The sequence below is a fragment of the Bacillus rossius genome (assembly GCF_032445375.1).
Source record: "Bacillus rossius redtenbacheri isolate Brsri chromosome 9 unlocalized genomic scaffold, Brsri_v3 Brsri_v3_scf9_2, whole genome shotgun sequence".
In the NCBI taxonomy this organism is placed as follows: Eukaryota; Metazoa; Arthropoda; class Insecta; order Phasmatodea; family Bacillidae; genus Bacillus; species Bacillus rossius.
Genome location: NW_026962013.1, coordinates 2,450,143 through 2,474,325, shown reverse-complemented (window position 1 = coordinate 2,474,325; position 24,183 = coordinate 2,450,143). Strand labels below are relative to the sequence as shown.

General features: G+C 44.7%; 1 protein-coding gene across 1 annotated transcript in view; it reads left to right on the top strand.

The window, feature by feature from the left end:
* Positions 1-23,105, top strand: part of LOC134543033 (acyl-CoA Delta-9 desaturase-like) — a 74,006-nt gene extending 50,901 nt beyond the window's left edge. Inside the window, exons 3-7 of the mRNA XM_063387731.1 lie at positions 11,147-11,412; positions 13,807-13,937; positions 16,026-16,231; positions 19,010-19,195; positions 21,240-23,105. Coding sequence (XP_063243801.1) covers positions 11,147-11,412; positions 13,807-13,937; positions 16,026-16,231; positions 19,010-19,195; positions 21,240-21,600 — 1,150 coding nt within the window. The 3' untranslated portion in view covers positions 21,601-23,105. The remainder of the gene's footprint in view (positions 1-11,146; positions 11,413-13,806; positions 13,938-16,025; positions 16,232-19,009; positions 19,196-21,239) is intronic.
* The last annotated feature ends 1,078 nt before the right edge of the window (positions 23,106-24,183 follow it).

Sequence of the window (24,183 nt, the reverse complement as noted above, 5' to 3'; positions counted from 1 at the left end):
TTAGTCCTGCAGGTCATTGAACCCGCGAATTTTTCCGGTCCCTGCCAAGTGCAGGTCGATGGTGATGGAACGTCCGTGAGCAAAGGAAGGACTCGCCGCTGTAATGCACCCGGTGATCAGGATCCCGTGTGTGGAAGATCCGAGCAGCGCGGATCAGAGGGAAAGACGCGACGCCAGTGTCTCGCGGGCAGTGTCGCCAACTGGAGCGATGTCACGGCGCCGCCTGCTTCTCCGCGCCCGACGAACGCGCACGAGGGTCTACGAGCTGTAACTCCTGTTCCCTTGCACCGTTACACTTTCACAGCCTCCGGAGGACCTGCACTGGGCGTAGAGGCCTCGCTGTCTCCCAGCCAGTTGGACTAGCACCCAGCAGGCCTCCTGATGCCACGCGGTTCCCGTGGTTGAGGTCGCCAGTGGCATGTCTCTGGTGGCTGTTAATAGGCTATTACTAGAGACAGGAAAAATTCGCAATAATGATTGACTCGATCGTGCTGGTCCGATACTTGATCAATAATTTAAATTTAAAAAAAAATGACGTTTTCGAAAATTAAAACAACGTAACTTATTTTACAAACATAAATTTTATTACACAATTTCTGTTATCCTACTACAGAAACACTTTTGCGAAAGTTAACAATCTAATGATCATCAAGTTCTGCATCGGCGTGAAATGACTGATTATTAGCTCCAATTGTTCGCTATGCGGTGAGATTAGAGAAAAATGTTTTGTTTTTTTCTCTCACGGACACTGTCGGCAGAAGAGGTCCAAAGGCAACAAGAAGCCATCTATAAATCATGGTGATGGGCTGCGAGATGCAATCAAGGACACGGACGGTGTGTCGGGATAATGAGTGTGAGGCGGAGTGACGGGTCTGTCGACTCACTGTGACGTACTCGGCTCTCCGCCAATGGGCGCGCGCCCTCCTTCCTGATTGGAGCGCCGGCGTCCTGGGTTCGAGTCCCGGCTGGCTCGCTGCAGGGTCGTGTCGGGTCCTTACCACAACGCCGAAATACCACAACGCCGAACGTACAATAACGCCGAATGCCACATTGACCGCTACGCCGACAGGTATAAAACTGCTGTGTACCACAAAGCCGAAATACAGTAACGCCGAAAAATGTTGCTGCGGGGATGGGGGAGGGAGCAAAATGAAAAACAACTGAATGAATTTGTGTGTGTTTCTTAAATGTATCTTAACGCCGAAATACCACAACCTAACCTAACCTAGGCTAGCCTAACCTAGCCTAACCTAAACTAACCTCGCCTAACCTAACCTTTGTGGCAGTCCTGCAATGAAATTTTTTTTCGGCGTTAATGTATTTCGGCGTTGTGATAATTCGGCGTTGTGGTACACAGCAGTTTTCTAGCTTTCTGCGTTGTAGTCAATTTGGCATTCGGCGTTATGATTTTCGGCGTTATTGTACGTTCGGCGTTGTGGTATTTCGGCGTTGTGGTACACAGCAGTTTTCTAGCTGTCGGCGTTGTAATCAATTTGGCATTCGGTGTTATGGATTTCGGCGTTGTGGTATTTCGGCGTTGTGGGGCGTCCCCGCCGTGTGACGAGGGCTACTCGCCATGCGCAGTGTCACATCCCGCACTCGACCACTCTGACCTGAGCTTCAAGCAGGAGCCTGTTTGCGTCGGAGAGGCGGGATGATAAGTGCGACGCTCGCTGGTGCTTCTAGCGCGGTGTCGCCTCTAAGCGCAAGACTGGAGAAGCCTAAGGTGTACATCAAGTTCTGTCCCTGCCCGAAAACGCCCGAATATTCACCTTCGGCCAACCTCGGGATTTGTTTTATTTTTGCGCAGGAAAAATGAATTCAAATATTAAAATTGGTCGGTTAGGTTAGCTACATTAAAATTCTTTAAAACACTATGGACGGTTAGTTAGGTTAGTATAGCTACGTTAAAATAAACATAGAAATAGAAATATATATAAATAACCCCGAGGTTGGCCGAAGGTGAATATTCGGGCGTGTTCGGGCAGGGATAGAACTTGATGTACATCTTAGGCTTCCCGCAAGACTGTGGCCGGCTGTGGGATTTCAGCGGAAACCACGGCATTAGAGGGCGGAGAAACGAAGATAAAGGCGTGCTTTCATTATCTGCACCAGGTGTTTTTCTGAAAACACGCGTTTTAGCCATTTTCAACTCTTCTAAAAAATACAGTTTAGAAACGAGATACGGAAACATATTTACCCACACTCTCTCAGCGTATTCTTAAACTCTTTTCGTGAAAAAATAAACCACTCTGATATCCGGAGTAATTTTCAAATCACGTGATTTATTCTGAAGCTCTGCACACCGTATGTTTGCCCGGGTAGGCGGGGCCCTCAGTGGTAGAAAAGAGATGAACTAAATAAAAGGAATATCTAAAAAGCCTTTATCCCTTCCAACGAAAGTGATAGATTGGTCAACAAGTATGACATTGTTATCACTAAAGAACGATTTTTTTTTACTTTACAGAATTGTCATTAACCCTAACAGTGTGGTTCCTACCTGGCCAGCGCTGCAACAGAGCATGCCTGTCCAACGGGAAGCAAGCTTACACATGTTTTAATGTGACAATGTTGATCATAAATACCCTAGCCGTGTAACATGCCCGAATTCATGGACACGTGGAGATAAGGGTTATTGCACACTTATCTATCTTGAATAGAATGACATTAAATACCAATATTTCATGTCAACCTTACAGGACAGCTATCTGCAGTTTATTTCATTGATGATGCCCCAATTAAGAAAATTCTGCCTTCAACCTGGTTCTGGTTAGTTGATTGTGTTAGTGTAAAATATGTCTGGGAGGTTGTGGGTTGGGGGGGGGGGGGGGCAGAATGCGTTTAGTTCATTAAAAAATAAGTCATTAAAATAACATTTGCAGAACCAGTTTGGATTAATCTGAATTTTTTTTAGTAATTAATAACGTTATCTTTGAAAGATTTTGTGCAATGGGAGTGCATTACTTGATGTAAGCTTTCGCTTAGCAATGACGTATGTCCAAAAGCTTTCATCAAGTCAATTAATAACGTATTCGACATATTTTACACTAGCAAGTCACTGGCCTGGAAGTTTTTATTTTATTTTTACAACTCTGCTGCGTCACGTTCAAGTGTATTGAAGCTCTGTGTAGTTCACTTTTTTCCCTTCATGTTAATGAGTAGACCAGCAGCATTAAGCCACTCACGGGAGACACACAGTTCTAGCCTACTTTCATTTGGAAAGTACGTCTTTTGGGGTCACCTTCATGTATGAACGTCCTTAGGTGTGTGCGTGTGTGTGTTTGTGTGTGTGCGCGCGCGCATGTGTGCCCCTTTAAACCTTTTCAAACCGTGACTGAGTGAATCAATTTTGAATAAATTTTACCTTAAAATAGTGGAAAATGTAATTATTACTATAGTTAGTTGACCAAAAACTTCATATTAAAATTCTGTGTGTTTAACGATCATAAGTTAGTTTATGTTATCACTAACCAATAATTATTGTGTCCTTATAAATATTAAATAACCACAATAGTATTCCATTTATTAACACGCTTTTATTAGCTTCACTTGAACTGATTAACTATGTAAACAAATCTTGGAAGTCGATTTTAACCTACTTCTAATTGTCGTATCGATTTGAAACTACGCAAGTATATGCAATCCGGATGACAATACAATAATTTGGTTCCACAGAACTGATCTGAAGTTTGACCCAGGAGGTGGACAGTGGAACTCTTCAGTTGGCTACTAGCCATCATTTTTAGTCCGTTACTGACAAAAGCGCGTACTTTAAAACTATTATTTTATAAACTTTTTACTGTGTGACTGATAAAACCTTTGTATTTTAGTTTTTTTAATTTTAATTATAATTTTGAAGCTATCACAATAGGATTCGTTTTTTGTTGTTGTTGGAATATGTTCTGCCAGTGTTCGTGGCCTCTGGACAGTTGGCATTGACTTTCACATTCCTCTCTCGCCGTGATGCTGTGTTTGTTCGTCACCACGGAGAAGCAGTCTCCCGCGGGGGGGGGGGGGGGGGGGGGGGAGTAACTCTGTCGTCACGGGGGTGTGTGACCCCCAGGTCACGTGATTGGCCCCTCCTTCATGACTCGCCTCGAGCAAGCAAGCAACACCAGGTTAGAACCAATCATGTACACTTCATCCATGCTTCTGTAGTTCACCAGGCGCCGTACATGTTGATTGGTTATTCCCTCCACGTAAATTACTTAACAGATCATACCTTAAATGTTTTAATATCTCAATCATTCGAGTTTCATAATAATAGTTTCATTTTTTGTATTTCAAGGGAACTTACGTCAATAACGTGTATCATAACTTACACATACATACAAACACTCGGTTTCGATCACACAATCACCCCTTTTGAAAATTCCAAACTTGCAGACTAAATTCCCGTTGAAACTTGAGATATTATAATACCTACCTATATATGGACCAAAACCACTATATGAAACAACAAATCCCTAGTTAATTATTTACTGGGACAGTAAGAAGATCTAACTTTTTTATTTTATTTCGCACAGAATGGTGTTAGCAACGAGCTGCGATACTGCATCACGTCAGATTAAACTAACAGACACAGTGCATGACTAGGTATGTGGCTGATTAAATCCCCCACCTCCTCCGCGAATAAATTCAGGGCTGCTACTCCATTATGCTACCGAATTAATCCCTAGTCTTTCCATACAGATTTAATACTCATTAAATATATTTATTGCCTATCGACATAGAAATCTAGCATTTAAACGTAATACTTTTGACGTGATAACGTCTTATAAATCGATGAACGCCGGCTGCACGCACGAAAAAATTGTCACGTTCCGCCTGAGCCGAGCGTGCAAGAACCGGCCAACCACCGTGCGAGAAAATCTTCTATAATATCAAACAGGTTAAGACGGTTTTTTTTTAACTAATTGTTCGTGATTATATTTAAACAAAATTATTTAAAATTAAATTTCGCAAAAAAATAACTGTAAATAACATTTGAAAACTAAAAAAAAGTATGCAAATTTTTCCATCAAATGTTTTCCTATGACGTTATCACGTAAAATTATCGTCTATAAACCGACTTTACAGCCAAACAATCCACCCCCCCCCCCCCCCCTTATTAGAAACATTTGATATGTTCGTGGTATTTTTTTAAAAAAGAACGTAAAAAAAACTGTTATATCTCGACTGTCGGTATTGTGATCGTGTGTGGCGACTGCGAAGGAAAGAAGGCGGAGGTTCAATAGCGGAGAGCGTGGTCTGTGTACCGGCAGCACGGAGTGTGAGACACGTGCCTCGAAGCCAGGGCTGACAGAGGGGGACCCCAGATGCCCTCCCGAACACCTGATAGCTAACTGCGGTGTCCGGCCGCCGACAGGACCTGCCCGCTGTCGGCGATACCATCTGCCTCGTGATCTTCCCCCCTGTGGTCCGCACAGCCTCCGCCGCAGGACCACGGGGCCCGCCTCTGAGCACACCGCAACTGTGACTTCAGAGTGTTCATGTGGCGTGGGGACCAATGGCGGCTTCAGTATGACATTTCGGGAGGGGCTATCGCACAAAGAAAGGTCGTAGTTGCAAAAAAATGAAAGCGGTCAGATATTGGCCTTGGAATATTATTTACAAATTACAGGTTTCAAATACAGAACCTTAGTAGCTCCATGCAACTTCTTGATGAGATAATAGTTAAAAATATGAAATTAACTATTTAAGTGAAAGTTATCCCCTTGGTTAGTTTAGGTAAGGTTAGGTCATTTTAGATAAGTACGGTGCACTAACACAGACAATACACGGGATAAGAATTTTCCTCCGATCATATATTCTGATCGAAGTAGAGTTTACACGCAGAACAAAAGACAAAAGAGAAGACAATTTAAAATGTATTCTGTGGACACTCCCTATCAGCGCTACCTATTATGAAACTGAGGAACTAGGTGCTTGTATTGATACATTACTTATCTGACAGCCATTTTGGGATATGTTTCCAGAGGGGATAACTTTCACGTTTTTAAATCAGAAAATAATATGCATTTTAAGAAATCGGAAAGGGCACCTTTCCAGTTTCTACCCAGCTACACTACCGCCACCAAAAGTATGAAAGGAACTCTTTCCAAGTGGATAATATTCTGTCGTCCCGAGGCGCAGGAACCTAAACTCGCTCTACAGCTGTGCTCGCTCTACAGCTGTGCTCCCTCTACAGCTGTGCTCGCTCTGCAGCTGTGCTCGCTCTACAGCTGTGCTCGCTCTACAGCTGTGCTCGCTCTACAGCTGTGCTCCCTCTACAGCTGTGCTCGCTCTACAGCTGTGCTCGCTCTACAGCTGTGCTCGCTCTATGTACGAGGAGCGACGGAGCACTCACGCAAGACGCGCAGTATAAAAAACACTGACCTTGTTGTGTTCCCAACACAGCTGCCACGGATGTTGTTGAGGCGTGAACCATCGCCTCTCCCTCACGTGTCCGCGCTCACGTGCAGGAAGTGCCGCGAGGCTGGAGGTTCTAAATACGTGCATGCACAAACCGTGCCGCGTTTCTTGGAAACAAATTACCGCCCCGTTGCACTAGGAATAAATAGGCGTAATTACCGCTCCATACTTACACCAGGAAAAAAACGTTCCTCGACTTCACGTCCGACAACACTCGTAAAATTATTTTCGGAAGCGAGCTGTTGCAAGACTTCCGAGTGGTGGCCTCGGTAAAATGCACAGCGGTCAGTAGAGATGAAAGTTACCTGCAGCATAGTAGGTTGTAACTCGCAGTATTGCGTAACCAAGCTTTTTATTTTCATTAAATAATGTTAAACACCCTTTTATACTCATTTCACTACTAAAAAAAAACACGTTGAAACAAAACCTTAAAAACTGAAACTTGTACTCGTATAGACAGGTGAAAAAAAATCTAAGATGCTAATCATATATTTTGAGTGTTTTTTTTTTAAGACTTCTGTTTGAAAGTAGCAAAGAAGGTCACGTTAACTGTTGAAATGGTCGACAATAGAATACCTTGAGTGTAATCCCCATGTAATGGAATTTCAGCTTCAAGGCATAAAGTCGGACCTTGTGTGTGGAACCCAGAGGGAATGGACACAGTTGTCGCGCCCGTTTTTAAAAAAAAAATTATATATATTTGTATTTTCTGTTTCGTTCAATAGAAAAATTTGAGTGGATCTATAACAGCCATGTAGTGAAGAGCGATTTATTTTGTAGCGGCTTAGCAACGGTATTTTTTTTTCTTCACTTTCGCTAGCACATGCTTTTATCTGGACTCTTTCTATATATTTGAAAAAAAAATATTTTTACGAAAACAGCACATAGAAAAAAAATTGTCACAAACATGAAAAAAAATTGGGTGACTTAGTCTACCTGATGATGGCAGCTGCGATGACTGCCGAAACGTCGCAAGACAATTACCTGACACGGCCTACACCCAGAAGCCAAGAAAATGCAGACAATGGCCGCGAAAGCCAGCGATTTTTATGTGTACATTTCTGAAGTTTAGTTTCCGGTGTAAAGGTTCTTGAAAAGACATAAAGAACAAAACTTAATAAACAATTTAAACCCACTGATTTCCTCATATTTAACTTAATTGTTGCCAAACTTCAGAAGAATGTGAAGAATGTTTGCACTGGAGGTGTCCAATGACTGGCCGGCAGAGGAGACCCGGCAACACCGCTCCTGTCGGCGGGAGCCGAGAGCGCACTGCAGGCGGTCTCGTTAACGCTGCCCGGGGAAATAACGGACATTCCCGGAGGAGAGACGCCGAGTCACGTGGCTTGGAGTGGTCCTTGGAGGTTCTTGGGGCGAGGGCCGTGGCTGCGACCCCAGACTACAGGACGGCACAGAGCGTTCTCTGGATGGTTCTTGCTAGAGACCGGAAAAATTCGCGGATTCATTTCGTGATAGGCTGAAATTCAAACACGTGTACAATTCTGCTGGTTCTGCTATTGGCTCGCGGTTTAACTGGAGCTCTCTGGGCCAATGAGAGACCATCGACCAAAGAAGCGTCGAATCACAAGCTACCCAGTGGAGACGCCTCACAATTTAGTACCCAATGAACACGCGTGTTTACTTGAGATATGCAGAGCATAATGGAGGCTATCCTAGAGGTCATTGAATCCGCGAATTTTTCCGGTCCCTAATTATTTTGGACATAACGCCATTTTGCCATAGTTTCCACTGCGTGTCATGGAGAAACCCGGAACAACGGACAAAGAAATGCGAATTCCCAATCACGCAGGAAACAAGCCAAATCAGTCGGTGTTGAATGTAAAGACAGCGCGTTGTAGCCAGATCACTGTCTACGTCTGTGCTGTGCTATTGTTCTGACTAAATACCTTCCACGGAGTTCTCTGTGCTGACATTTTACATCGGATGATTTTGGTTTTGTTTTGTGTTGTTTGTCGATTTCTTCATACAACTGCAACTGGTCAAGTCTGCCTGACTGTCCCAGCATCGCTGGTGTGGTTGCCGTGCGTCTTGCTGCTTGAGCAGTTACCCCCCTTGTCCCCTTGCTCGGCGTACAAGGAGGACGGAGAAAGGAGGAAAACAGAGATAGGAAAGAGCGCGAGAAGAAAGACAGAATGATTGGCAAGAATAGATGACGTCGTGAAAAATAAAACGGGGTCATCTGGCACACACAAAAAGAAAAACAACAACTTTAGCGTCTGTTCGGGTCAATTGTGAACCAAGAAAGGAAGAAAGGTGTACCGTTGCGATTTCAAACTCCATCGCGTCATGTCTCCTCGAGAGGTTGTCTGTACTCTCATCGCAGCTCATGCACCCAGGAGTACCAACTGTGTTCAGGGTACAGTCCCTGCCGCCAGCTAATTCTCCGCACAGTGCTCTGCGCTAATGCTAAGAAAATGTACAATTATTAGGGGAAAGCATTTTTCGCGAATAAATCTGGACGCCTATTAGACTGCAACAAGTTATACCCGCACCCACGGGTTTCTTCCTTGTGGTTGGCGGTCGTCTGCGAGAAACGTCGTTGCCTTATTTGACCGAGCCACTCAGGACGCGTTTGAATCCGTACTGAATCACTGTGATTGGTGTGCTGAAAGTATGCACGTACCTGAAAGAATCTCACCCAATCAAGAAACACAGGCGATGCTAAAGTGTTTTAACTTTCAGCTGGTCTCGGAATCTTTTCACGAAAAATTCCTGGCCCTAACAATCATATGCTCGAAGGAAATTGAGCCAATAACAATATAGTATATGATTTCTATAATTATTAGGGACCGGAAAAAATTCGCGGATTCAATGACCTCTAGGATAGCCTCCATTATCCTCTGCATTTCTCAAGTAAACACGCGTGTTCATTGGGTACTAAATTGTGAAGCGTCTCCACTGGGTAGCTTGTGATTCGACGCTTCTTTGGTCGATCGTCTCTCATTGGCCCAGAGAGCTCCAGTTAAACCGCGAGCCAATAGCATAACCAGCAGAATTCTACACATGTTTGAATTCCTATCGCGAAATGAATCCGCGTATTTTTCCTGTCTCTAATAATTATGGCTTATTTGCATTTATGTAGGTCGTACTTGGAACCAATCATTTTTTGCTACTCATTTTTTTTTTTTTTTTTTTGGAATTCAGAAACGAATTTTACACATCAATTCACAGTTTAATTTAAAATGTTCATTATAATGTTTTTTTTTCCTCTAAACAACTACAGCCGTAATTAACATACATTGCAAACTAAAGTTTTTTTCTCGCTAATGTAAAAGTTTTCTTTCGCTCGAGAAGGCGCTAAAATTTACAAAACAAAACCTTTCTAATGTGTTTTCAGATGAAACCAGTTACGGTCCTATGGCAAAATAAACTTCTTCGTCATAATTTCCCTGCAACTAAATACATTCAAGAGATGTAAAAAAAAACTATACTCCATAGTTCTGATAACACATTCAAGGCGCCAGTGAAACATCAAAATAGCCTTTTAAGAGGCTACTATTGATCAAAATTTCGGACTCGACCTCCCAAAAATGTATGCTGTTCTCATGTGGCTATCGCTGCAAATGATGCAAGTCCTTGTTTGGCATTTACAAGTGTCTGAGCTCTGCAACAGGAACGACTCAATCAGTTTTCCCGCAAGTATTGAACTTCCAGTTATTTCTTCTAATTGTAGTTACCGTTCCTTCCGGGATGTTTCTAGTCGAAACAAAAGATAAAAATGTCTCTTACCGGTGGGTTTTCATGCTCACACGCCGTCAGCTCGAAGCCCCGCCTCCGTCACCGCTAGCCCCTTTGCAAGTTTCACCCCAAGTGGTCTCGCTGCCTCAACTGTGTCGTCGTTATCTCCGCAAACAGTTCTCCGATGAAGTGTCTTACCAAGTCGAGTGGAGTTTGGTCGGGCAGCGAGACGGCAGGCAGGCGAGGTTCTGACGGCGTAGCTTCTGGGTGGTAGCAACTCCCCGCCTTGGTCGTCGACTCGGAGCTGTCACTCCATCCCAGGGCAAAATTGGGAGAGGTTACAAAAACTGAGGCCAACAACATCCCCCTTTTCCTTTACCGTACAATATTACAATATGATTCCCGCTCCTGGATGTGAAAGGCGTGAGAGACAGGCTGTGTTTTAAGTTGAAGTGAGTGAAACTGTTGGGGGAGCTGAATTGTTGCCCGTTGGATGGGCAGCCCTTCAGGATTTTTCTGGCAATGGTGTTTTTGAAAGGTTGTCTGAATTGTTGCCCCTTGGATGGGCAGCCCTTCAGGATTTTTCTGACAGTGGTTAGTTTAGGTTAGGTTAGGTTAGGTTAGATTATGTTAGGTTAGGTTAGGTTAGGTCACTTTACAAACTAACCACTGTCAGAAAAATCCTGAACGGTTGCCCATCTAAGGGGAAACAATTAGGACAAGCTTTCAAAAACACCACTGTCAGAAAAATCCTGATGGGCTGCCCTTCCAAGGGGCAAAAATTCAGACAACCTTTCAAAAACACTACTGTTAGATAAATCCTGATGGGCTGCCCATTAAAGGGGCAAGTTTTCAGGATTATTTAAACCCCTAAAGGAGCGTGTTTTCAGAAATTGGATGGGCTGCTCTTCCAGTCTCTGTACAAATAAACCAGTCAGAAAAATCCTAAAGGGCTGCCCTTCCAATGGGCAACAATCCAGTCGCCCCAAACTGTTGACGTGAGGGACTGTCGGAGTGTTCATGACGTGCGCAGACCCGGACGCGAAGCGGAGGAGCGGACCAAGATGGCGCCCCACCTGACGACGGCCGCCTCCGCACTGTTCCTGCTGCCCGAGGACTGCTCGCCGCCCCCGGCGCGGGAGGCCGCCGCCGCCGCCCCCCGCACAGAGCCGCCCCCGCCCGGCTACGAGTGGCGAATCGTGTGGCGCAACGTGCTGGGCTTCGTGTACCTGCACGCGGGGGCGCTGTACGGCGTCTACCTCATCTTCACCTCCGCCCGGCTGGCCACCGTCCTCTGGGGTCAGCGAACCTTACTGTCGAGTCTGCTGTCATCCGAGCACGAACACTCTAACTAGAGACCGGCAAAATTCGCGGATTCATTTCGTGATGGGCTGAAATTCAAACATGTGTACAATTCTGCTGGTTCTGCTATTGGCTCGCGGTTTAACTGGAGCTCTCTGGGCCGATGAGAGACCATCGACCAAAGAAGCGTCGAATCACAAGCTACCCAGTGGAGACGACTCGCAATTTAGTACCCAATGAACAAGCGTGTTTACTTGAGATGTGCAGAGGATAATGGAGGCTATCCTAGAGGTCATTGTATCCGCGAATTTTTCCTGTCCCTAACCATAAAAATATATAGCTTGGGACCGGAAAAATTCGCGGGTTCAATGGCCTGCAGGATAAACATAGTTCTACGTACACTCGGTCAAATGCCACCCACTCATTGGCTGATGTATTGTGAGACGTCCCAACGTAGCAGCCTGTGATTCGATAAAGCTTTGGTTGCGTGTTTCTCACTGGCCCAGAGTCATCCAGGTGAGTTGTGGGCCAATAGCAGATGCAGCACTGAGGTATAACTATTTGTATTGTAGCCTATCGCGAAATGAATTTGCGAATTTTTCCGGTCTCTAAGTATAGCAAACCAACTATCCCCAAAGCATTACACCAGTCAATAACATGGGCTCTCGGGTTCACGTCCTATCAGAGGACTGCTCGTTTCTCATTACCGCGTCTTAGTGGGGGTCGTAGGTACATATATCGTCTGTTTTCCTGTGTACTCTAACAGTCTGTTTTGGAAAACTATTGTGTTTGTTTCGTCTTTTCGTTTTGTCGTGTTTTTGTCTCGTTTCAACTGTTGCGCTGAATTTTTTTGGGTTGAATATTTTTGTGCTGTCATATTTGTGGTTTTTTTTTCGTTCTCTTAGTCCATTTTTCTTTGTTTTTTCTTTGTTTGTTGACCATATTCCTGTTATGGAATATTATGTGGTGTATATATCCTGTTGACAACAGCAATTTTTTGCTTAATTTGTGTTTTTGTCTTTCGGCTTTTTTGTAGTTTTCTTCTACAGACATACATGTGCTTAGCAATGGCGTATGTCCAAAAGCTTACATCAAGTCATGCACTCCCATTGCACAAATCTTTCAAATATGATACCACGAAGTAAGACCATTTTTGTGGGGCAGTGTTTTAATGAGGCCCAAGCGGTATTATCAAAGGCTAGGTAGGTAGAAGGAAAGTGAAGTCAAGAGAAAGAACTTAGTCAAGCCAAAACAAGGTGTGAATAAGATGGACGTGAGCACTTGTCAGAAGTGACACACGCCCCGCCGTCTGACAACAGACACGTGGTGATGAAGTTCTGATTGATACCCACGCGCCGAGCTTGGGCCGGTTTGTCCTGCGTTTACAACTGCCGTTTATTTCTCCCGCGTCGCCGCGTCCATTCACGCGCGGGGACCGGTTACCACGAAGTCACCCGACTGCTTCTTCGCGCGGCGGTGGGTTCTTCGTCTGTCGGCGGGGGGCAGTGCTGCAGCAAGGTCGACGCGACCATCGCCGTCACGTAGCTGCCTCGACCTTGTTGACGTCGCACTCCGCTCCTGCCCGGGGTCTCGGGATGAAGCAATCACTGTTGAAACAGAGGCTCCGACATTGACTTTACAGTCGGATGTTTGTTAAGTTGATCACCTGGGTGGAAGTCGTAACCCCGCGTGGTTACTGGTCGCTATCACGCCTGCTTCTGACCTTCGCTGTTCTCTCTCGGTCAAGGCTCACCAAACAATTCCCCCCCCCCCACCTTTAGGGCGTGACTACCCCTCTGCCCACCACACACACACACACACACACACACACACATCTACCCTCCGCAACGGTGACAGATCTCGCGTCGAAGCGCTGTCCTACCGCTGCCGCTGACGACCCTGTTACTACGTTCTTTAAATGATTCATGCAATGGGGAATTTTGATTTAAAGCAGTTATTTTTGGACTCACGCAATTGCAGTTTTGCACAGTTTTTCACGGAAATTTTTTTTTGTCCGGAAAAATTCGCGGATTCAATGGCCTCTAGGATAGCCTCCATTATCATCTGCACTTCTCAAGTAAATACGTGTGTTCATTGGGTGCTAAATTGTGAGTCGTCTCCACTGGGTAGCTTGTGATTCGACGCTTCTTTGGTCAATGGTCTCTCATTGGCCCAGAGAGCTCCAGTGAAACCGCGATCCAATAGCAGAACCAGCAGAATTGTACACATGTTCGAAATTCAGCCTATCACGAAATGAATCCGCGAATTTTTCCGGTCTCTACATAATAAGTTTGGTCCACTGTGATGATGAATTCGGAGTAAATGTGAGAGTTGTCCAGTGCTGGCGGGAGGCAGGAGAGTGACGCCGGGGCGTGTTGTGGTTGGCTACAGCCGTGCTGGTGGCGATGCTGGGAGCCGTGGGGGTGACGGCCGGAGCGCACCGACTCTGGTGCCACCGCGCCTACAAGGCCAAGTGGCCGCTGCGCCTGCTGCTCGCCGTGCTGCAGACCATGGCCTTCCAGGTGACTGCTGTCCGCCCCAGCTGTCCAGCTGTCCCCCCGAGATGTCCCGGCGTGGCACACTTCATCCAGACCATCCTCTGTCTCCTGTAAATTCCTACACGTAATGCATGCCAATTTGCATCCCGCATGAATGTGCCCAGGGTTTTCCCTGTGTCTATGCAGGTTTTACCTGGGCCCAACCTATCTCTAGTTATAGTCTAGATTTAAGAGTGAGGGGAGTTAGTCATGGCGCCAATCGCTGCCATGGCTGGCCAATCCCCTCCTAGCACATGATGCATGCGACCCTCTCCCTGCATGGCTGATCCCAGCATGACTAGGCGTATAGGCTTCGGTCTGAGACGCACCTAGGTCCCTGCCTAACCCGGACCCCTCCAAAATACACTTAATTTTAGTTAGGTTAGGAAAAAAAATCGCAGGTACACAACAACAACAACAACAACACACGAGGTGTTGTCTTGGCCTGACTGACGCTCGCAGAGATCCCAGAAGCCTATGGCAGTCCACACGGGAGGCCGTGTCCACTGAAGCGCCAGGCTCATGTCTAGTCATAAAGCCGCATAACTCGGTCCTCGGATGAGAAAAGAGTCCACTCGGCGCATCACTGCCACTGTATCATGCGTGATGCGCACACGATTTGGAAAAAAATTGGTTGTCTGTAAAGTCGGTTTACGGACGATAGTTTAACGTGACAACGTCATAACAAAACATTGATGAAATGATTGCATACTTTTATGAATAAAATTGAATCTTTTTTATTTTAATAATAAAAGAATAAATACTTGAAATTATACTAGTAATCAGATTTTTAAAATGCAAGAATAATTAACCTTTATTGCCGACATTGTTGTTGTAATAAGCAATGAAAACCACATTAACTTTTCACTTCACTTTGTAAACAGTCGACGAAACAGTTTACGTGTAGACTTGTAATTAATTTTAAAAACTGGCCATTAGCTATAAAGTTTAAATATAATTATGAACAAGTTTTCATATAAATAAACTGTAATCAAATATCTATCATCAATTATATGAATCACCATAATTTTTTAGTCAATTTATTAGCGTAACGGGACACAGCGTAACGGAACAATGTGCGTAACGGGACACTTTTTCATGCGTGCAGCCGGCGTTCATCGATTTATTAGACGTTGTCACGTCAAAAAATATATTATCTATAAATAATTTAATTAAGTTTTAAAGTCTTGTATTCCAGGTGTTTTGCATTCGAGTTCTTGTGACGGATAACTCCTTTCAAACATTTATGCTCGCAACTCTTTATAACTAACCTTAAAATTGTTATTTATTTGTCCAATCTTCACTCAAGTCAAGTCAAAATTAAAAATAGTATATCTGAAAAGAAAATATATCCGTAAAAAGTAATTACTTGAGAACTGTTATTTTTAAGTATAAAATTGAAATCATCATAATAATTTTTTTTTTGCGTTTAAAGTTGGTAAGAGTGAGAGCATTAAGAAAGAGTTTCAGCATGGTAAGTTCACGATATCAGCTGTAACTTCATAGCTGTTTTGATTCTGCTAGAAGGTAGGCAACCCGCGTATAACTGAAGTATGTTTGGTTGCATGGCATTACGGGTAAATTAACTCGATGCTGTTAGGACGCTACATTTTTATGATTTTTTTTTGCGCAAAAAAAAAAAAGGTGTTTCGTATGTGACATTTCTGTACTTAAGAGTTCTCAACATTAACAATATGTTTGAAACAATTGTACCGGAACATCACAGTTGTTGAATGTGCTGCAACCAGTGGCGTAGTCAGGATTTGTGTATGGGGGGGGGGGGTGTTAAGAAGCATGCCCCCCCCCCCCCCGTATTAAAGCGGGGGGTCCGGTGGTCCTCCCCCGGGAAAAAATTGGATTTTAAGGAGTAAAATAGTGCTATTTTAGCAGTTTTCTGTTCTTAAATTTAAATATTGTAATGGTAAAAATTTTATTAATTTTAATATGAAATTTGTTTGAGTGATGAATAAGAAATTAATTAAAGATTTGGTGCTAAGGGGGGGGGGGGGGGTTGAACCCCTAAACACCCCGCCTGGCTACGCCCCTGGCTGCAATTTGTTGAATGTGCTGCAGAACCACATCTACGAGTGGGTGCGCGACCACCGGGTGCACCACAAGTTCAGCGACACTGACGCCGACCCGCACAACTCCAAGCGGGGCTTCTTCTTCTCGCACATGGGCTGGCTCATGCTGCGCAAACACCCGGCCGTCAAGGAGAGGGGCAGCACGGTGGACATGAGCGACCTGGACACGGACCCCATCGTCGTGTGGCAGCGCAGGTACGACTGCGCGCCCGCTGACCTGTGGTCCCGACACCTCCAGTCCGTGGTCCAACACAACCAGTCTGTGGTCCCAACACAACCAGTCTCACTCACCAGTAGTTGGTCCCAACACCACCAATCTGCAGTCCCAAGTACTTCCAGGCTGTGGTCCCAACACCATCAGTGGTCCCAATCATCAGTCTGTAGTCCCAACACTACCAGTGGTCCCAACCATCAGTCTGTGGTCCCAACACCACCAGTGGTCCTAATCATCAGTCTGTGGTCCCAACTTACTAGTCTTTGGTCCGAACACTACCAATCTGCAGTCACAAGTTCTTCCAGGCTGTGGTCCCAACACCACCAGTGTTCCCAACAATCAGTCTGTGGTCCCAACACCACCAGTGTTCCCAACCATCAGTGTGTGGTCCCAACACTACCAGTGGTCCCAATCATCAGTGTGTGGTCCCAACACCACCAGTGGTCCCAACAATCAGTCTGTGGTCCCAACTTACCAGTCTTTGGTCCGAACACCACCAATCTGTAGTCCCAAGTACTTCCAGGCTGTGGTCCTAACACCATCAGTGGTCCCAACCATCAGTCTGTAGTCCTAATCATCAGTCTGTGGTCCCAACTTACCAGTCTTTGGTCCGAACACTACCAATCTGCAGTCCCAAGTACTTCCAGGCTGTGGTCCCAACACCATCAGTGGTCCCAACCATCAGTCTGTAGTCCCAATACCATCAGTGGTCCCAACCATCAGTCTGTGGTCCCAACTTACCAGTCTTTGGTCCGAACACCACCAATCTGTAGTCCCAAGTACTTCCAGGCTGTCGTCCCAACACCACCAGTGTTCCCAACCATCAGTATGTGGTCCCAACTAACCAGTCTTTGGTCCAAACACTACCAATCTGCAGTCCCAAGTACTTCCAGGCTGTGGTCCCAACACCATCAGTGGTCCCAACCATCAGTCTGTAGTCCCAACACCACCAGTGGTCCCAACCATCAATCTGTGGTCCCAACTTACGAGTCTTTGGTCCGAATACCACCAATCTGTAGTCCCAAGTACTTCCAGGCTGTGGTCCCAACACTACCAGTGTTCCCAACCATCAGTATGTGGTCCCAACTAACCAGTCTTTGGTCCGAACACTACCAATCTGCAGTCCCAAGTACTTCCAGACTGTGGTCCCAACACCATCAGTGGTCCCAACCATCAGTCTGTAGTCCCAACACCACCAGTGGTCCTAATCATCAGTCTGTGGTCCCAACTTACTAGTCTTTGGTCCGAACACTACCAATCTGCAGTCACAAGTTCTTCCAGGCTGTGGTCCCAACACCACCAGTGTTCCCAACAATCAGTCTGTGGTCCCAACACCACCAGTGTTCCCAACCATCAGTGTGTGGTCCCAACACTACCAGTGGTCCCAATCATCAGTGTGTGGTCCCAACACCACCAGTGGTCCCAACAATCAGTCTGTGGTCCCAACTTACCAGTCTTTGGTCCGAACACCACCAATCTGTAGTCCCAAGTACTTCCAGGCTGTGGTCCTAACACCATCAGTGGTCCCAACCATCAGTCTGTAGTCCTAATCATCAGTCTGTGGTCCCAACACTACCAGTGTTCCCAACCATCAGTCTGTGGTCCCAACTTACCAGTCTTTGGTCCGAACACTACCAATCTGCAGTCCCAAGTACTTCCAGGCTGTGGTCCCAACACCATCAGTGGTCCCAACCATCAGTCTGTAGTCCCAATACCATCAGTGGTCCGAACCATCAGTCTGTGGTCCCAACTTACCAGTCTTTGGTCCGAACACCACCAATCTGTAGTCCCAAGTACTTCCAGGCTGTCGTCCCAACACCACCAGTGTTCCCAACCATCAGTATGTGGTCCCAACTAACCAGTCTTTGGTCCAAACACTACCAATCTGCAGTCCCAAGTATTTCCAGGCTGTGGTCCCAACACCATCAGTGGTCCCAACCATTAGTCTGTAGTCCCAACACCACCAGTGGTCCCAACCATCAATCTGTGGTCCCAACTTACGAGTCTTTGGTCCGAACACCACCAATCTGTAGTCCCAAGTACTTCCAGGCTGTGGTCCCAACACTACCAGTGTTCCCAACCATCAGTATGTGGTCCCAACTAACCAGTCTTTGGTCCGAACACTACCAATCTGCAGTCCCAAGTACTTCCAGACTGTGGTCCCAACACCATCAGTGGTCCCAACCATCAGTCTGTAGTCCCAACACCACCAGTGGTCCCAACCATTTGTCTGTGGTCCCAACTTACGAGTCTTTGGTCCGAACACCACCAATCTGTAGTCCCAAGTACTTCCAGGCTGTGGTCCCAACACTACCAGTGTTCCCAACCATCAGTATGTGGTCCCAACTAACCAGTCTTTGGTCCGAACACTACCAATCTGCAGTCCCAAGTACTTCCAGGCTGTGGTCCCAACACCATCAGTGGTCCCAACCATCAGTCTGTAGTCCGAACACCACCAGTGGTCCCAACCATCAGTCTGTGGTCCCAACACAATCTGTGGTCCTAAGGTTTATTGATTTACTTATTAACTGAACTTCTAGAATATGTGGCATTGCTTACACGACCGGCACATTATTAACATTCTAAATTAAATAGTACTTTGCGCGTTTGACTTCCGGTGCTGACTTTTACGTCGCAGGACGTACCTGGTGGTGATGCCGCTGCTGTGCTTCGTGCTGCCGGCCTGGCTGCTTGTGACTGTGTGCCTGTGACTGGGTGCCTGTGACTGTGAGATACACTGAGCTGGGGTGAGGTCGCAGGACGTACCTGGTGGTGATGCCGCTGCTGTGCTTCGTGCTGCCGGCCTGGCTGCCTGTGAGGCTGTGGGGGGAGGAGCCGTGGACGGCGTGGTACGTGGCCGCCATCTTCCGCTACATGCTGTCGCTGCACATCACGTGGCTGGTGAACAGCGCGGCGCACGTGTGGGGCACGAGGCCCTTCGACAAGTGAGTGCAGCCTCCTGCCGCTCCCAGTCCCAGGGTGTCCCAGCTTTAACACTTCTGTTTACACTACCTATTTAAAAAAAAAAATTGGTTGTCTGTAAAGTCCGTTTACGGACGATAGTTTAACGTGACAACGTCATAACAAAACATTGATGAAATGATTACATACTTTCATGAAAAAATTTGAATCATTTTTATTGAATTATCACTAATTTGGTATGGATACAAAGAAGGAGTGAAATGAAATCTACAATTTAATTGATAAATTTACTTTTATTTGCACTCATTAATTCAAATATGTTTATTACTTTAACGAAGATATAATTTTAACTATATATTTCATACATGTTTGCTATTTAACTTCTTCCAATCTGTGTTATTCTGTTAAGGATATTACGATGATAGGAAAAGTAGGAAACGAATGGGAGTGTTTCAAGTTTAATGTCCCTCGAAAAAGTCAAATCGATGGTTGTTCCGATCGAGTTGAAGAGATATAGATGCGGCGCAAGCGTACAATGAGCTTAACGGGACACAGCGTAACGGGACACTATTTCGTGCGTGCAGCCTGCGTTCATCGATTTATTAGACGTCGCGTTAAAAAAGGGGGGTTGTCTGTAAAGTCGGTTTACGGACGATAATATTTCGTGATAACGTCATAAGAAAACATTGATGAAAAAATTACATACTTTTTTAATTTTCAAATATTATTTACAGTTTTTTGTAAAAATATTAATTTAAATAATTTGTTTGAATATAATCACGAACAATTAGTTTTAAAAAAACGCTTTAACCTGTTTGATATTGTAGAAGATTTTTTTCGCACGGTGGTTGTATGGTTCTTGCACGCACGGCTCAGGCGGAACGTGAAAATGTTTCATGCTTTTTCGTGCGTGCAGCCTACGTTAATCGATTTATAAGACGTTATCACGTCAAAAAATCATTCATATAATTGGAGGTAAACTAACTTAGTTTTTTTCTTACAGATGTTCACACATCCTCAGATACGAACCTTCACACTTAGATGGAAATTAGACTCATCAACTGAACACCACACGATCAAGAAAGTCATCTTGTCGCTCAAACACTTGAAGTGCGATGTTACAGTGTACACCATAGCAATCTGGATTAAAGACATGTAGCAACTTTAACCAGTATGGACGCATGTGTAAACGTGTTGTTAAAACCTTCCACGCGGTCATCTTTGGCAACTGAAGTTCAAGACTTGTTTACCGAGCAAATTTCTCAGGACTACGCAGGCTAGATGCTCTGGCACGGTCACTTTTTGGTCGTCCTGTGCTTGTCCCTTTCACAAACACATCCTTAACATTTGATAAAGACGATACAAAATAACTATTCCATTCTAGTAGTTATGTCTCTGGGGGTTATCATAAACACAAGTTGAGTACCTGGCGATCTATTCGAGTTACAGCCCGCTGTTATCATGGTATATAACTATAGAGACCGGAAAAAAATTCGCGGGTTCAGTGACCTGCAGGACGAACTCCATAGTTCTACGTACACTCGGTCAAAATGTCACCCACTCATTGGCTGCTGTATTGTGAGACGTCCCAACGTAGCAGCCTGTGATTCGATAAAAAGCTTTGGTTGGGTGTTTCTCATTGGCCCAGAGTCATCCAGGTGAGTTGTGAGCCAATGGCAGAGGCAGCACTGAGGTGTAACTATTTGTACTTTAGCCTATCGCGAAATGAATTCGCGATAGACCCCCGGAAAAATTCGCGGATTCATTTCTTGATAGGCTGAAATTCAAACATGCGTACAATTCTGCTGGTTCTGCTATTGACTCGCAGTTTAACTGGAGCTCTCTGGGCCAATGAGAGACTATAGCGTCGAATCACGAGCTACCCAGTGTAGACGCCTCACAATTTAGTACCTAATGAACACGCGTGTTTACTTGAGATGTGCAGAGGCTAATGGAGGCTATCCTAGAGGTCATTGTTCCGGTCCGTATGTATAAGCCGCAGATGTTTGGAGAACTAAGCACGTGACGTGAGGTAGTTTCGGCCACGTGGCGTGTGTGTGCGCGCAGGAACATCAGCGCCACAGAGAACCTGCCCGTGGCGCTGGCGGCCTTCGGCGAGGGCTGGCACAACTACCACCACGCCTTCCCCTGGGACTACAAGGCGGCCGAGCTGGGCGACTACCGCGCCAACCTCAGCACGGCCTTCATCGACCTGTTCGCGCGCCTGGGCTGGGCCTACGAGCTGCGCACCGTGCCCCCCGAGATGGCCGCCCGCCGCGCGCGCCGCACGGGGGACGGCAGCCACCGCCTGCAGGGCGGAGCCCCTGGGGTGTCTGACCGCGGGGACAGCCTGTGGGGCTGGGGCGACCGCGACATGCCCGCCGAGGAGGTGCTGGAGGTGCGGCTGTTCGCCGACAAGCGCGAGTAGCCCCTCTGCTCCCCGCCGGCTAGCTCTCAGGCGTGTCCTTGAGCATTTTGGCCAAATTTTTTGAGTCCTCTAAGACCATTTTCGGCCATTTTTTTTTTTCATTTGTGATGGTTTGCCCCCCGCCCCCTACAAATTCTGCCCCCCCTCTACCCATTTTACAAATTTTCATATGGGCGCCCTTGGGCGCGACGGGAGTACAATCTCAAGGCCGAATTTGAACGGAACCTTTTTGGAAACATTTTTTTTTCCCTTAACATAACTAAAAACTTAAGTGTATTTGAGGCCTGACGCTAAAATGGTGGAGAATAGGTTGCGGACGGTGCAGAAAACTGGGCGGGTCCACAAGTTCCACGTGGCTTAGTGCGGCTCGGGTTGAACCCCTCCATGCTGCAGGGATAGGTGGGTCAACCATCCGACTTGCTGGCATCTAGTAAGGCAGTATGTGGGCAGAGGGCAACACAGCGGGGTTTTAAACTTATTATTTTAATTAAATTTCTAATAAATACGAACGGAAATAAGTTGGCATTCTTAAATACTCGAAAAAATAAATTAAAGTAGAAAACCCCGCGCTGTGTAATTTTTTTTTAGAAAATTGTCTTTTTTCTCTCTTTCTGCCAAATTACCCCTCACGATATACTTATGAGTCGAGGTTTGAATTGCCAAAGAGGTTTCAATTCCATCACGTGAACTGAGTTACACGCGCTCTTTTTTTTTTCTCGAACAGATATAATTCGTTTATTTTTACCCACTGCGTAATAGGATCGGAGTCTCTAATCGCGTAAGTAGTTCCAACGCTTTAGAAAGTGTATGCTCATTAATTTCACTTCGCAAACCTCCCAAGTATCTGGGAGCACGTGGTGGATTCGGATGAAAGAAGAGACGCACAAGAACAAAGGCGCCAGCAAAAAAAATGAGATGCACAAACTGTTTTTTTCCTGTGCACAAAAAAAATTCAACAGGTGCGTTCATAAAAACTTTTTATTCTCCTGCTAACTGCATAAGAGTACTTTGCAGTGACTTTGAAAAACGTATAAATGTTGATATTCTGTGAGACTGTCGTTATTGTTGTTATCTGCACCTATTAGAATATGTTATATACATTATTTGTTTAGTTTCACAATTTTATTTTTAAGGTCTTGTGACTTTGAAGAGAAATATGACGTTACTACTTGCACTTTGATAATGTTTAGTATTAGTATATAAATAGTGAATTTGAAGTGTGATTGAATTTCACGTTCGTTATTCAGTACAGAATGAGGGTGTCGACTGATTATATATGTTTATTAAAAAACCTAATACATTTTAATACTTTATTTATGTACATGTATTTTTAGACTTTATCTGTCATTAGGTAACTATATTCCGTATAGTAGCTGAATTTCGATCAATTTTAAAAAAAAATTATAAATTAAACGTTGTTGATACAAATTGATACAAATGTATTTTTAATTAATAGAATTGACTTGTGTTTCTCGAGCCTAGAACCTATCAGCTATAAAATTATTTAATTTATAATCTTGTAAAATTATGTAATATTTAAGTTAGAATTGTATGTAATATTTAAGTTACTTTAAATAGTAAGAATGTTATGTTTGTTATTATTGTTATTAAATTTGTAAAAATTTAAAATGGTTTAATTTAATTTAAATATGTTTTATTTATTTAGGTTTTAGTTTCCGAAGTGTTAGAGTAACTGCTTGAACACTGCATTAAATTAAGTGTAATATTCTCTTCAAGAAATTCACACTGGCCACTCAAAAAACCAGCACTGCTCGAATATGAAGTGGTCAGTGGTGTGATAACAGAAAAAAAGTTGATTATTTCTTTCTGAGGCAATGCCCTACCTCGGTGCTTATCCGCACATCTATTGGTCGGTACTAACCACTTTGTAACATCTAACCTCGGTAACGAGACAATTCACGTGTTATCATGTTGCAAATACACTTATAACACTAAAATCCGACACGAAATTTAATGTAGAATTTTTTTTAAAACAGTTCCGAGCGTGGTATAAATATCTGCTTATGGTGTTTTCAAATAAAATTTATGTTTGAAATTTTTTTTAAAGAGAGAGTAATTCGAATAAAAGTATATTTTAATTACGAAATTTAAACTTTTTTTTTCTAAATCAGCTGTAGGCAGTATTTGGAATATCAAGAAGTACCAAAATTCAGCTGCATGGACAGTAAGTTCTTCGCAGTCACCATGGCTACTTGACAATTGATAGTTTCGCTCACTACTAGGGTTGGTAAGTCCTTCAGTGTTCCCAACTTGTTAAACTTCCGAAGCATGGTGAGTGCGCAGACAGACGAATCTAATAATGCATACATCTCCACGTGCGACACACTGACTCACACAAATTCAAACATATGTTTTTAAATTTTTTATGTGCAATTATTTATACAAAACTAAAAACAAATATATTTATTTTTTGCAAAACTCCGTTCCCCCGGAGAAACCCCCGGAATGGCCACCGCATGGGGAGCCCAAGAAAAGAAACAGGCTCCCCATTTGGTAGCCACCTGGAAGGTTTTTTTCTGTTCCACCCACCGTTTCTTTGGTAGCCTGACTTGTTACAAGGGA